Source organism: Polypterus senegalus, chromosome 3, assembly GCF_016835505.1.
Source record: "Polypterus senegalus isolate Bchr_013 chromosome 3, ASM1683550v1, whole genome shotgun sequence".
In the NCBI taxonomy this organism is placed as follows: Eukaryota; Metazoa; Chordata; class Cladistia; order Polypteriformes; family Polypteridae; genus Polypterus; species Polypterus senegalus.
In genome coordinates this window covers 268,702,334-268,716,540 of record NC_053156.1, presented here as the reverse complement: position 1 = coordinate 268,716,540, position 14,207 = coordinate 268,702,334, and the positions used below count along the sequence as shown (strand labels likewise).

At 36.0% G+C, this 14,207-nt stretch overlaps 1 protein-coding gene across 4 annotated transcripts in view; it reads left to right on the top strand.

The window, feature by feature from the left end:
• The window catches only part of rassf5 (Ras association domain family member 5), a 129,219-nt gene that overhangs the window by 64,020 nt on the left and 50,992 nt on the right, over positions 1-14,207 (top strand). Inside the window, exons 1-2 of one of the 4 annotated variants that reach the window (XM_039749147.1) lie at positions 8,918-9,072; positions 9,358-9,602. The exons of 2 other annotated variants lie outside the window; for them this stretch is intronic. In XM_039749147.1, the coding sequence (XP_039605081.1) occupies positions 9,477-9,602 (126 nt within the window). In that variant the 5' untranslated portion in view covers positions 8,918-9,072; positions 9,358-9,476. Of the gene's footprint in view, positions 1-8,917; positions 9,603-14,207 lie in introns of those variants that run through there. One more of the 4 variants, XM_039749146.1, reaches the window with a different exon arrangement.

Here is a 14,207-nt window from a genome sequence, read left to right as displayed (position 1 = left end):
AAGCAAAGGTCAGTGCTCATGACTCCAAAATGAGAAAGACACTAGGCAAAAAATCACTGGAGAATAGCTACAGTAGGTTGAAATAACTGCTCTTTAACAAGAATGTAAATGCTTGTCTCTCATTTTTCCCAAGAAGCACCTGGGTAATCTCAAAATCATTTGGGAAAGTGTTTTATGGACAGATGATGTCTAGTGTAAAGCAAATATGTTATTTCACAGTAACAACATTATCACAGCTGTTGGACATGGCTATGGTGATATGATAATATGGCATGTTTTTCTATCTCAGGACCCGGACAACTTGCCTTAACTGAAGAATCAATTGATTCTTTTCAATATCACAAAATTATTACAGTTAAGTAGAATATCCACTCACCCATCTGTGAGCTGAGGTTGAAGCGTAAATGGGTCATGCAGCAAGACTATAATCTTGCACAGAAAAGAATCAAACTTAAAAGTTTTTGCCCTTGTCAATGTCAAGACTGGACTAAATGCCTTCCCATTATTTTAAAAGATGCAGAGTTTTCAGAAGCATTTGGTTTGTGGTAAATACAGTTAAAGGTGGCATAACACTTTACTGAGTGCAAGGAGTAATTATTTTTTCACTTATTGCCAGTTAGTTATAGTGTTGAAATAAGCTAAAAAAAAAACCAATGTTATTTGTTGATTTTGGTGCCCTTTATCTAATATTAAATGGCAGTTAAAGACCTGAAAATATTCATTGTCAACAATTTAGAAAAATAGAGGAAATAAAGGGCAGATATTTTCATAGAACTGTATACAAAACCCTTTAAAAAATACAGTAGATACTTTATATCACTTGTTGGTTTAATTATGCTTTAAAAAGCTATTAGCCCCTTGTACAAGTTGAAGTCGCCTCTTGTCACTATATGTGTCCTAAATTGTGTGAGTCAGTTACTCCTCTAGTGAGACAGGCTTATTGGAGCCATGTGGTAATAATATTTTATTGTGTGGAATATACCATTTATGACTAGTGGTCTCCAGACATGAAATAATAACACCACTTTCTTTCTGGGTATCACATAGCATATATTTTATGATGCTTTACTCCCACAAGCCTGCCTTGGTATGGTCAATGAAACTGGCTTCTTGCGTAGCACCCACAGTGAGGGCTGCTTTTTATTCTTTTGAATACACATAAAACTAATTTAAAAGAAGCCAACAATGTTTATCCGAATAGTTGGAGTTCTAGGTGGAAAACCCAGTTTTATTTGCCATCAATTTTTTAAAAGGCAAAAACAAAGAAAATCACTCTCTAGTTGAGGCATTTATGAAAGCTGGTAGTTTTTATTGTTTGGACTAGAAGAGGACAGGTTGAGGGCAGAGCGAAGGTGACATCAGGATCCTCCTTTGCGGACATTGTTTGCTGAACTAGGGGCAAAATAGATAATGATCTGTCACTGTGTCACATGCTGCTCCCCAGTGCCCCTCAAATTGATCCTTTAAAGACAATCACCCAGCATTTGTTGTTAGAATAATTAAGTTAGAGCAGTTTGTCGTTGTGCTGTTTGTTTATATAAAAAAGGCTTGTGCAGGACAATCATGCTTCTTGTCTCAATTCAATTGGAAAAGTAAATTTTTGTATTATGTCATCCTATTACATTTCTTTTTTAGGTACACAGAGAAAATCATCCTCACTGGCTACATTACATCATGGTGTAGCACCTGCTCAACTTAAGACTGCCAACTTTACAGAGGGGGATGGAGTCAATTCAGAATGCTTCTAGAACACAGCTCACTTCTGTTTAGCACACATAAATAACATACTAGCTTAAAAAGGCAAAAACACAATCAGTTTTCCTTTTCTTCCATTCCAAATTTTGTAGGACCACTAGCACTTACTGTAAATCACTAGACATAGCTATAGTCTTTACTCTCAAATTATAAGGTAACTGAGCATATTTCCTATATATATATACAGTTTTACTTTTGTTAATAAATCTTGTAAAAATGAAGCTCCTTCGTAACAAAGTCAACATAAAATGCACTGTGGCACTGGTAAAATTTAAATACCGGTGTACTAGAGAGCTATCATTGTGCAACCTGTTTACACAAAATACTAGTTGTCTGTCATTGATATTGTGTGAACTATATAGTAGAACACAAAGTTATTATAGATTCAGCCATGTACTGTACAGTTAAATTAATATTTTTGAAGTGATAAATATAATTTGTCCACTATACCACAAAATTAAATATAGTTTTACAGTAAACGTAAATATAGTTTAAGTGGGTAGAAGCTGAAGGAAACAAATGCCATGTTGCAGAATCACTGGAGTAAGCTCCCAGTTACGAAAGGAACTGGTGCAGAGCTTGGGATATGGACCATGGTTAGGAAGTGCTTACTTGTAAGATTATGTGGCCACTGAGAAACCTGTTAAAGTATCATGGCTTTTATCAGCTCAGATGCAGAAAGTGAGGCAGATAGTGTTACTTCTGAGCCCAAGTGAGGTGTGAAGTGCAGCGGTCTGCATGGAGAAACCACTGGAAAGGGCTGTGTAAAACTGGGGTATCAGCAGCAACATTGTCGGGCGGCCATGGAAGGAGACAGTAAATGGCATAAACCCTACCAGAACCACCCAAACCATCAACAATACCAATGCTACCAGATAAATTGTATGGTATACAGTAAATAGTATAAAGTACTTGCTGGTAAGAATGTTATTATACTGAGTATGCCTGACAACAACCTTGAACCTAAACTAGACCATCTTTTTTGGAGACTTTGATGATAGCTTTTCCATTCTGTAGTTTTTTATAAAATAAATTAACTCTTATGTTAACAACTACACTTGTTAATTTCCAGCAGACTCTATACACAAGCCTATTATCACTCTGTGCAATGTCAGGCGTTGACTGGAGTTGTATAAAGCACACCACTATTGAACTCTGGATCATTGGAAATGTGTTCTTTGGAGTGATGAACCACATTTAACTATATGGCAGTCTGATGGGCGAATCTATGTTTGATAGATGCCTACCTTTTTCATTTGGTTTGTGAGTTGCCATTGCTAGGTCACCAGCTCAAGTTAAAAAAAAAAATGGCCACATTATCGGATGATTAGCTCACAAGAGAAATTGTTGCCTGCATTTGCCACTGACCAAAAATAGATAACATCGGCTCCCAAGGTGAAAAAGGTTGAAAACCACTATTTCATACATATTTTATATAGTCAGGGAAATAAATATTTGGACAGTGATGCAATTTTCATAATTTTGGCGTTGTACACCACCATAATGGATTTGAAATAAAGCAATCATTATATGATTGAAGTGAAGACTTTCACCTTTAATTTAAGGTGTTTACCAAAAACATCGAGCTGGAATGACAGCCATTTTCTACATTTTCATTGCAATAGACAATGAGCCAGAACATACTATTAAAGCAAACTAAGTGCTTTTCAATGCAAAGTAGTGGAAGATTCTTCAAAGGCCAAGTCAATCAACTGACCTCATCCCAGTTGGACATGCATTTGACTTGTTGAAGACAAAACCGATGGCAGAAAGACCAATGAACAAGTAGGATCTGAAGACAGCTGCAGTAGAGGCCTGGCAAATATCACTAGGGTGGAAACCCAGTACTTGGAGAAGGTCATGGCTTACAGACTTCAGGCAGTCATTGACTGTAAAGGATCTTCAACCAAAATTTGAAAATTATGATTGTTAGTTTGTCCAAGTAGTTTTGAGCCCCTGAAAATAGGGGGTCCAGGTATTATAATATCTTTTCTAAACATTCATACAATATTTTTGTTAAACCCCTTGAATTAAAGCTGAAAGTCTACACTGCAATCTCATCTTGATTGCTTTGATTGAGACTCATTGCGGTGGTGTACAGAGTCAAAATTGTGTCACTGTCCAAATACTTATAGACCTGACTATATATTTACAGTCATATGAAAAAGTTTGGGAACCTCTCTCAGCCTGCATAATAATTGACTCTACTTTCAACAAAAAAGATAACAGTGGTATGTTTTTCATTTCCTAGGAACATCTGAGTACTGGGTTGTTTTCCGAACAAAGATTTTTAGTGAAGCAGTTGAAATTAAATCAAATGTGAAAAACTGGCTGTGCAAAAATATGGGTCCCCTTGTAATTTTGCTGATTTGAATGTATGTAATTGCTCAGTACTGATTATATGCAACACGAAATTGGTTGGATTAGCTCGTTAAGCCTTGAACTTCATAGACGGGTGTGTCCAATCATGAGAAAAGGTATTTAAGATGGTCAATTGCAAGTTGTGCTTCCCTTTGACTCTTCTCTGAAGAGTGACAGCATGGGATCCTCAAAGCAACTCTCAAAATATCTGAAAACAAAGATTGTTCAGTATCATGGTTTAGGGGAAGGCTACAAAAAGCTATCTCATAGGTTTAAACTGTCAGTTTCAACTGTAAGGAATGTAATCAGGAAATGGAAGGCCACAGGCACAGTTGCTGTTAAACCTAGGTCTGGCAGGCCAAGAAAAATATGCGCAGGATTGTGAAAATGGTTACAGACAACCCACAGATCACCTCCAAAGACCTGCAAGAACATCTTGCTGCAGATGGTGTATCTGTGCATCATTCTACAATTCAGTGCAATTTGCACAAAGAACATCTGTATGGCAGGGTGTTGAGAAAGCAGCCCTTTCTGCACTCACGCCACAAAAAGAGTTGCTTGTTGTATCCAAATGCTCATTTAGACAAGCCAGATTCATTTTGGAATAAAGTGCTTTGGAATGATGAGACAAAAAATTAGTTATTTGGTCATAACAAAAAGAAGAACATCACATTCCAAGAAAAACACCTGCTACCTACTATCAAATTTGGTGGAGGTTCTATCATGCTGTGTGGGGCCCTTATTAAAGTCGAGGGTTGGATGAATTCAACCCAATATCAACAAATTGTTCAGGTTAATGTTCAAGCATCAGTCACAGAGTTGAAGTTACGCAGGGGTTGGATATTCCAACAAGACAATGACTGAAAACACAGTTTGAAATCTACAAAAGGCATTCGTGCACAGGGAGAAATACTGTACAATGTTATGGAATGGCCGTCACAGTCCCCTGACTTGAATATCATCAAAAATGTATTGAAAGATATGAAGCAGGCTGTCCATGCTCGGCAGCCATCAAATTTAACTGAACTGGAAAGATTTTGTATGGATGAATGGTCAGAAATACCTCCATTCAGAATCCAGACACTCATCAAAGGCTATAGGAGGCATCTTGAGGCTGTTATATTTGCAAAATGAGGCTCAACTAAGTATTGATGTAATATCTCTGTTGGGGTGCCCAAATGTATGCACCTCTCTAATTTTGTTGTGATGCATATTGGATATTTTCTGTTAATCCAATAAACTTGAATGTCACTGCTGAAATGCTATTGCTTTCTATAAGGCATGTCATATATTAAAAGGAAGTTGCTAGTTTGAAAGTTCAGCCAATGCTCAACAAAAATCCAAAGAATTAGGAGGGGTTCCCAAACTTTTTCATATGACTGTATATATTAGACAATTATGCTCTTCAAACTTTGTGGCAACAGTTTGGGGAGGATTATTTTCTTTTGCAGCATGACTGTGCCTCTGACCAACATTGGTACCTGACCTCACAAATGCTGTTTTCCAATGTCTTTTTTTAATCTTGGTTTCATACTCTAGCAAAATGACATCTGGGAAATAAAGTTTGTTGATATTATTGAGTATATGGTAAATCCTAATTAGGCCCATAGAAAATCTAATCTGCTCAAGAATAAAGAGGTTAAATTCTCACTGTCTGCCAGTGTGTGAGATGCCCTTTTAGTCAATACGTGAACCAGTATAATGCTCAGTATAATGTGTAAATAATCTAGAGAGTCACATTCTGGAGACCTCTTTTGGCACCAGAGACTGATTGTAGCCCATTTTGTTTTTTTTTTTAATAAACTCTGTGCGCCTTAATCATCCCCTTTCATTGGTGGCCTGTTTCTAACCTTTTTGTCCACTGTTCAATGAATTTTTTTTTTCAATTAGGGCCCATTTTCAATAAATCTGTGTGTGAAAAGAGGCACATATGCTGGTGTCTGGGACACACCAACATGCTATGGTCAGAGTTACATACTTCTTTAGCATTGTCTATTCTCCCTCTGGACTGTTCACATGTGATTCATTGGTTCCAGACTAATTAGTTTATATAGTCTGTTCCTGTGATGCCAACACTTATTGAGTGGTTATTTATCTAAAAAGGGCAAGTGTATCTAATAAAGGTTTTACTTTGTTAATTTATTCATCATTTTAGACCAAGTTGTGATACCGAGTTATGTTTACATGTTGATAACTGTTGGGAAGTTTTGTAAGTTATTTGAATATACAGTAACAATAGTATGTTAAATACATGAAGTCTACAACAGCAGCATATGTTTCCTTAGCAGATTGGTTACATAACAGGTACCTAACAGCATTTGGGTCTTGTACAGACTTCTGCCTGGATTCCATTTTTTTAGAGTTTGCATGTTTTGTCTATTTGGGGGGTGACCCTGAATTGTATGTGCAAAAGTGGACCCTAGTGTAGAGTGTTGTCTAGATCTGGGTTGGTTGCTGCCTTGCAAATGCTTCTGCTTTAATGGGTCTGTCTCTCTACAACCCTGTATTGTAATAAATTGGTACAGAAAATGGAGAATTATATAAATATATAGGCAGTGGAAAGTTAGATGTATTAATTATTTTCTTAAAGACATTCATTCTTAGTCTTCAGATATAAATGTTTATATAACATAACAGTATTCAAAATTTCTTTCTAGTGTTCCACATTTTTCTTTGGGAAATTTGTTTTTCTACATTTTGTCAAAATACTGTAGACAACGAGGAAGTATTGTAATTAGGTTGGATCGGTAAAAAAATTAACAGGCCATATGCCACTAATTGTTAAAAGTGCCATATAAAATCAAAATGTATTTTAGCTTAGTTTTTACTTTGTTTTACTTTGCCCAGTTGCTAGACCCAAGATTAGTGACAGTGTATCACTGTAATGTCAGTTCCTGAAGCTGTAAAAGATGATGGTGCACTACTTTCAGCTACCATGCTTTTGGATTCTTGTGTGTGTTTCAATGGTTTGTTTAGTTAGTTAAACATCTTTTCTGGGAGATACCTCTTTCTTTGCTTTTCTAGATTTTTATGTAATGGACTATGATATTTAGGTGTCGCTGACCTTTTGGCTTCGACCCCTACTTTTTTATCTCCTGGTCCATCACTTAAATAGTACTTTTTGGCGTGCTGGATTCAATTTTGACAGGACACCATTCAGTATACCTTTTCTGCCTCCTTATTTTTGAGATCTGTCATTTCTCTTTTTGTGAATTGAACTGTGCTTGTCATTTTGGCACAGAGATTTAATGGTTTTGTGGCACCCACTGTCTAATTAAGTCTTCATGATCTATTTAATTTTCTGTATTTGAATTTGATATGCTTATTTATTTTGCCATTGTTTGGGCTTTTACTGAATGGCCTAAGTTTTTAATTTCTAGGCCCATTTTAAAGGGTCATGAGTTTCTGTGTTCTTTTATTTGTTTTTAAAATATTGCACTTTTCCTTTAAAACAGACTGTCCACAAACATGCTGAAAGTGTAAAAAAAATAAAAAGAACAATTTTGCTATGTAGTTCATGTAGATGTTGTCTTTTATACTAACAAGGAAGAAACAATGAAGCAATTTTTACTACAGGTTTCTAAGACAAGAAATCAGAAGCACAAAGGTAGAGTGCCACTTACAGTGTTAATCACATTATTTGCTAAATTTCAAAATGTAAACAACAGAAAATGACTGCATTATGAAACACTAAAATCATTTATAATAGAAAAGCATTGCTATACTATTTAATTTACAAAAACTAATGTAACCATGGAAAGAGCTTGGTGTGTTTATACAATAAATACCATTTGTTCATTTTCACGCTGCCTACCCCGAAGAGATTTAATATTTGATTGTTTCTTGTGGTGAAGGGTTGAGTGGGGTTTAGGTTTATTATAGCTTAATTAACTTTCTGTATGATAGCTTTTGAGTTTTTACATATATAGTAAGTATTACATAAAAATGGTTTGGTATATCAACACATATCTCTTTAAATGAGCCATAAAGGGTGAATTTATTCTCTAGGAAAGACTGTAATTTGGGTCATACACATGTGGTATGATATATTTTTGAATGAGTGATGGAGTCTTTATGTTTGGTCAAAAGTGACCAGACTCCATATTGGATGCAACTCTCCTGTCTAGCCATTTTGTTAAAATGCTTCCTGCTCTTTCTCAATTAAATGAATTCACATTGTGTTTCTACAAAATAATTTGTTAGATTGGTCTTACAAGTGACTTAAAAGTTTTTTAGCCCATTTATGCATTTCACTATACACTTAGATTCTGAAATCGAGGTTCGCTATTCAATCAACACTGGGCAGGTATGATCTCTTGAGTTTCAGGAAACTAGAAAAGGGCAGAATGCTGTATTATTTCTGCTCTCACTTAACTTTTTTTTTATTTGACCTTTTCAGCCTTGTATAGCATGCAAAAGAGTAAGTTCTTGCAAATCTTGTTGCTTTACACTTGCATATAAGATTTAGGGAAGACTCCACCCAAGGAAGGGAAAGCTCTGGCCCTTCTGAAACAGAGGAAGCCTCTTAAGTATTCAAGTTGTTGGTAAATATTATTCACTGTATTTTATGTGCAGTACTTCAAGGATGTCTGCACAAATTGTACAGATTCAAATTTGTTAAAGAATACTCAGCTTATCTGATTAGAAACCTATTGTAAGAGGAAGTGGCTGCCACTCTTGCTTAAAGCAGCGACAGGAAAAAAGAGGAGGAGGAACGACGGGGGGGGGAGGATATGTATGATGCTTCTGAAAGCTCACAACAGATGAAACCACAGATGGTAAAGCAAGAAAGAGAGAGAGAGAGGGAGGTGCGGAAATGCTCAGTATTTCACACTGACTTACTGAGGTACAGCTTCATCGACAGCAGCAGGTTGATATGCAGAAGAAAGAAACAAACAGCAGGACTCATCTGTCAAAGGTGCCGGCAGACCTGCTAGGAATGGAGGAGCTGACTGAGTAAGCAAGAGTCTTTTGCATCCCATTGACAAATACTGGCAAGGTGGAAAACTTGTTCTTATCATCTTCCGGGCATCTACTATTTCATTGGTGGTTTCCTGAATTTAACTTTATACTGGAAGACATGCAATGAATTCTTTTTAACAGGGTTTTAGTTTTTGGTTTTTTTTTTGTTCTTTTTGTTTTGTTTTTTTTTGTATTTCTTACTTGTGGATATATTCTAGAGGAAGTTAAGGAGCCTGTCAGTTTTGCAGTACTTCCAGGTTTCTCGTTCTCATTTCTTAGTACTTGCCATCAGCTACCTGTGTTTGCCCTCTAACTCCCCCTCTTGGATCTGGCATGTATGAGGCAACTTGGGACCATTTCAGAAGTGCAGACTTGGTTGCCAACAAAAGGTGCATTGAATGAAAGGGAGTAACAGCATGAGCAGCGGCTATGGCAGTTTGGAAGAAGACTTGGACCTTGAAGATCAGTTCTTCACAGCCAAGTCAACACTTATTAGGCGAGCAGCAAAGAAATATGGGATCAAGGTAAATATGATGAGCTACAATTAGAATAATAAGTTTGACAGGCTTGAGCTTAGTAAACCTAGTTGTGTTATCTGCATTGGGGAGTTACATCAGATGCTGCAACTGCAACTTAAGTTGTGGTGTAGGGCAAGATTTTGCTTAACTTGTGCAGAACCTGTTGCTTTTTTATTTTGATCCTTAATGTACATTTCAACAACTCAAGGAGCTAATGCTTATTTGTCAACAGTTAATATTGTTCTTTATACATTTTTTTGTCTTTTCTACCTCTTACAAAGGTCATGCCAATATGATAATGTGTGAGTAGGATACGGAACTATAGAAATGAGAGTTTCTTCATGTTGGTTGTAAAACAAGTCTTTACTTTTTTCTTTACATAGAATTGGCAAAGGTCTGGTTCAGCATACTTTTGCTCAAATAAAAAATAGGACAATATGTATTCAATGCTATAAATACAAAACGAAATAAAAAAGTTTGGCTGTTCAGCTTTTATCAGGCTTATACTGTATATGTATAAATTATTGTGCATTGTATAAATGCATAAATATTTATATCAGTGTGAATTTGTGTATGTCTTTAGGACGGCATGAGTAAATATTTTATTTTATGTATATATGTGTATGTGTCCATGTCTGTATATCTGAATGAGCCATACACAGGAAGTGTTAGAGTATGCTTAAGTGTTTGCATATTAATAGTTCCTGATAAATTAATCCCTTTATAAAAAAAAGATGTATATTAACTCAGTTTTGTAAGTATAAAGTACATATATATTTATATATCTAAAAAGACCAAAGTAACTGACATATTGCTTCAACCCAGAATTTAACCCAGTAATTCTGGGCCTAAATATACTGTCATCTGAAATTTTGTTCAAAATACCACTTCCACTCACCTCTTGGGACCACTATCTCTGTCTGTCTACACTGCTTCCTTGTAAGCAACTCTTTACCTCATCATAGGGTAATTCTCCGATGTAGCTCCTGAACTATGTATGTGGTCAAATTGACTTCAGGCAGTTATTCTACTGTATTACTGATGCTGCCTTCATTGTGAAAGAGTAGAGACACAACATTTTATAGTCCTACACTATTGTGTAAGCACCTAGGCACTGACCTTGTTTTACTGGGTTTTCTTGCTTCCATATGGTAGAGTAAGAACAGTTTACATAAACCGACCATTTATTCCAAATTATAGTCCCTATGGAAACTGCTTTATGGACACTCTCTATAGTTACAGAACGTTTCACTACATGGTAACCTCTAGAGTCAGCAGTTCTACCTCCTTCTCCTTAACATGACCATTATAATAGTGTACCCTGTCCAACCAATCAATCCTTCATGGTAGTTTGAATGCCGGGAAACACATACTCTGTACTAGTTTATCAAACCATCAAAACTGATATAGAAAAAATATTCAAATTGAAATAACAGAATGTAATTAATATCTACATTTTATATATACAGTAATCTTCAATAAAATTAATATATGGTTATGGTTTAAATTAAAATCACTAATTTGTTTCATTCTGTACATATCGCAAGCAAATAAACTGGGTTTGAGCCTTTTTTTAAAAATTGTCCATGCATAGTTTGTAAGTTCTTCAAGCGCTGGTTCATGCCTTGCTCCCTTTACTCTGATTACCATAGCCCCTACCATGAAACTGATGAGTTCACAAATTTGATGGATAGATATAAAACAGAGAGCTGCATGTTGCTACAATGTTTGAGTATTGCCAAATGCAGAATGGAAGTGACATCAGATGTCCTCAGTGGTGTCTTCCTCCACTCTATAGCCAAAAAGGTTAAAAGCTTTTGTAAAGTAACTGTGTTACACTTTTCACAGTCCCTTCTGTATTTACTTGTGAAGACATTCTCAAAATGCACAGCCATAAAAGTATGTACAGGGTATAGTAAAATTCTTACTTGCATGATGGTTGTGTTTGTGTGCTGTGTTATAATATTTGAATAAAGGCATATAATACTTATTATGTCTCAGCTCAATGTGGCAGAGAAATTAAATGATAAAGATGCTGTTTAGACATTTTTACATTTTCTTGTCTTAAACGTATTGCTTTTAGAGCATATTGATTTCTTTCAAAACAGTTATATAGTCACTTTATGTGTAGTTTAAGGGAGTATCTTACCAGTACATTATTTCATACAATTACTCTTTTTTGTATACAGTATATCGTTTTATTTTTTTTGATGTTTAAGACTAGAGTTTTATTTTTATTTTTCCCTTACTCTCTGTCTTTTATTCTTATGTGTAATCTTACAAAAATATTTTTGACCATAGAAGCAAAAGAAAAATACTGGACCAACACTGTAAATAAGCATGCTGCACAAATGTGTTTGAAAACCACTAAAGTGCTCCATCAGCAGCACACTTGGCAGGTGTTTTTTTTAATCAAGCAAGCAAAATTTGTAGAGCAGCAAATGACAAAATTACACATTATGCAGTACTCTGCTGATTGCACTGAGGTCAGATTCCATTTTCTGTGGCAGTGTACAGGGATTGTTCAGTATGAATGGTCAGGAATCCCAGCACAGCTGAGTGCACACAAATTCAGCTTTACATGTTACATTGGTTAGAATATGGTTATTACCAGATTGTCTCAAATTCTGTCATTCTCCATCTCACAGCTCTGTACAGGTCCTTATAAATGTTTTGAGAATGTTTCCTTGCAATTAAGAATACATTTTCCATTCAGTACTTCACCAAGAATAACCAAGTAAAGTTTTTCAGGTAGCTTAATGTAATATACAATAGAAAAAGTGTAAATTATTGGAGTATTCAAATTGATGTTTTTTATCATTGGTGTGAAGGGTTTGACAGTAACTTTAAAGCTTACAAGTAATGAAGAAAGAGAGAGAGAGAAAGAGAACAAACCAAAATATGGTTTATATACCCATTGGCTGCAGTGTGAATCTTTATAAGGAAGTGCTGAAACAAAAAGGAACCCATGACTTCACTTTATTGGTCATATGTTTGACAGTGTTGCTTCTGTTTGATATTTTTTGGTTTGTTACTGCAGAAGCTGTCAGTGTGGAGAGTGGTCTTGACAGTGTCCTCCTGAAACAAAGGACAATTTTTATGTTAATGATCGTAACAGATGATAGAGAACATTGTCATTTGTACAATCAATGGGATACTAGTAAGCTTGTGCATGATTAGTTCAGAACTGTTCACACACTACTTGGATCTGTATAACTGTTAATATTGTTTAGTGACAGAGACAAACATGTAGGAATCTAGAACATTTTCTTATTTATGTATGTTGAACAAATTGCTTGCAGTAACAGCAGCAGGCTTTGGTACCGGGCTTGGCTATGTTATTGTGGGATCTGACTTCCTTATACAGAAGGACAGATTTTCGTAAATATAAACAGTCAGCAAGTTACTATAGAAGCAGTGTGGGATCAACCTGATTTTTAATGAGCATACTTTAATAAGTATGAATAGTTAGAATTGTCATTTGACTAAGAACGCTAAGCATTTCATTGTTATAAAAGCATAGTGGATGTAGCATCACCTGCTTCAGCTCTGTGGTTTCATGTTTGAAGTACATCAAGCACTGTAGGGGCAGTATGAAGGTCTAGTTGCAAGCATTCAAAGGGTTATTATTACAAAGATAGTCAATCTGGAAGGAGCAGCCTGACTTTCTCTTCCAGTCACACATTTTGCAGTAATTGGAAACATACAGTGTATTACCAATTAGACTATACTGGATGATCTGAATCTCTGTTTATATCAAAAGTCCCTATAACTGTCACAAGTTGCTGTGTTACAGAGAAGGGAGTATTTGTCCAGAAGCAGTAGTGCCTGGTACTGTCATCTTTAATATCTGTGCCTTTAACTAAGATTAAACAGCCTCTTCTGAAAATGAGACAGGAATCAACTAGACACTGCCCTGTCACATGAAACCTTAGCAACTGTGAACAGTTAGCATGTTACAGTGAAGGCAATGTGTGTGGAAGGATAAACCTGACACTGCCCCCAGTAATATCAGAGCCTGTAACTACTGTAAGAACAGATGCTACTGTGAATAAGAATGGAGTCCACCAGAGTGTGTCATGTCATATGAGACCCCTGTAATTTAGGAAAGCCTACAGTTCATTGTATGTTACTTGCATGCCTGTCACTGGCAAGTCTGTGTATTAGTTAAAGTAATAAAGACAGAGCATGTTTATTCATTTGTATGTGTCGTGCAACAGGTATGCATATGTTCAAATGTCAGAGCTGGTGAATGGGATAATTATATTGAGGTGGGAAATGGAAAAGCTGCAAGCAGATATTTGTGTGTCCACTGACAAATATGTTAATTGTCTATGTCTACAGATGAAACATAGACTGTACATCAGGTCACCACAAGACATTTTATCTTGCATATCTACAGTCTCCGTGAAACTACCCCATTACTTGGCATGCCACAGCATTGATATCTCTGTGCACTACTTTTTCTCAGCAAGAACAGGAAGGAAACAGTTGCATTTTAACCAGACAGCAAGTAAACCCATCCCCCTTGTTCACCAAACAGGTGCAAGTGATGTTTAATGGCGTTAAGATTGTTGAAGGCCTGCAGAGGAAAACAGAAACTCAGCATTT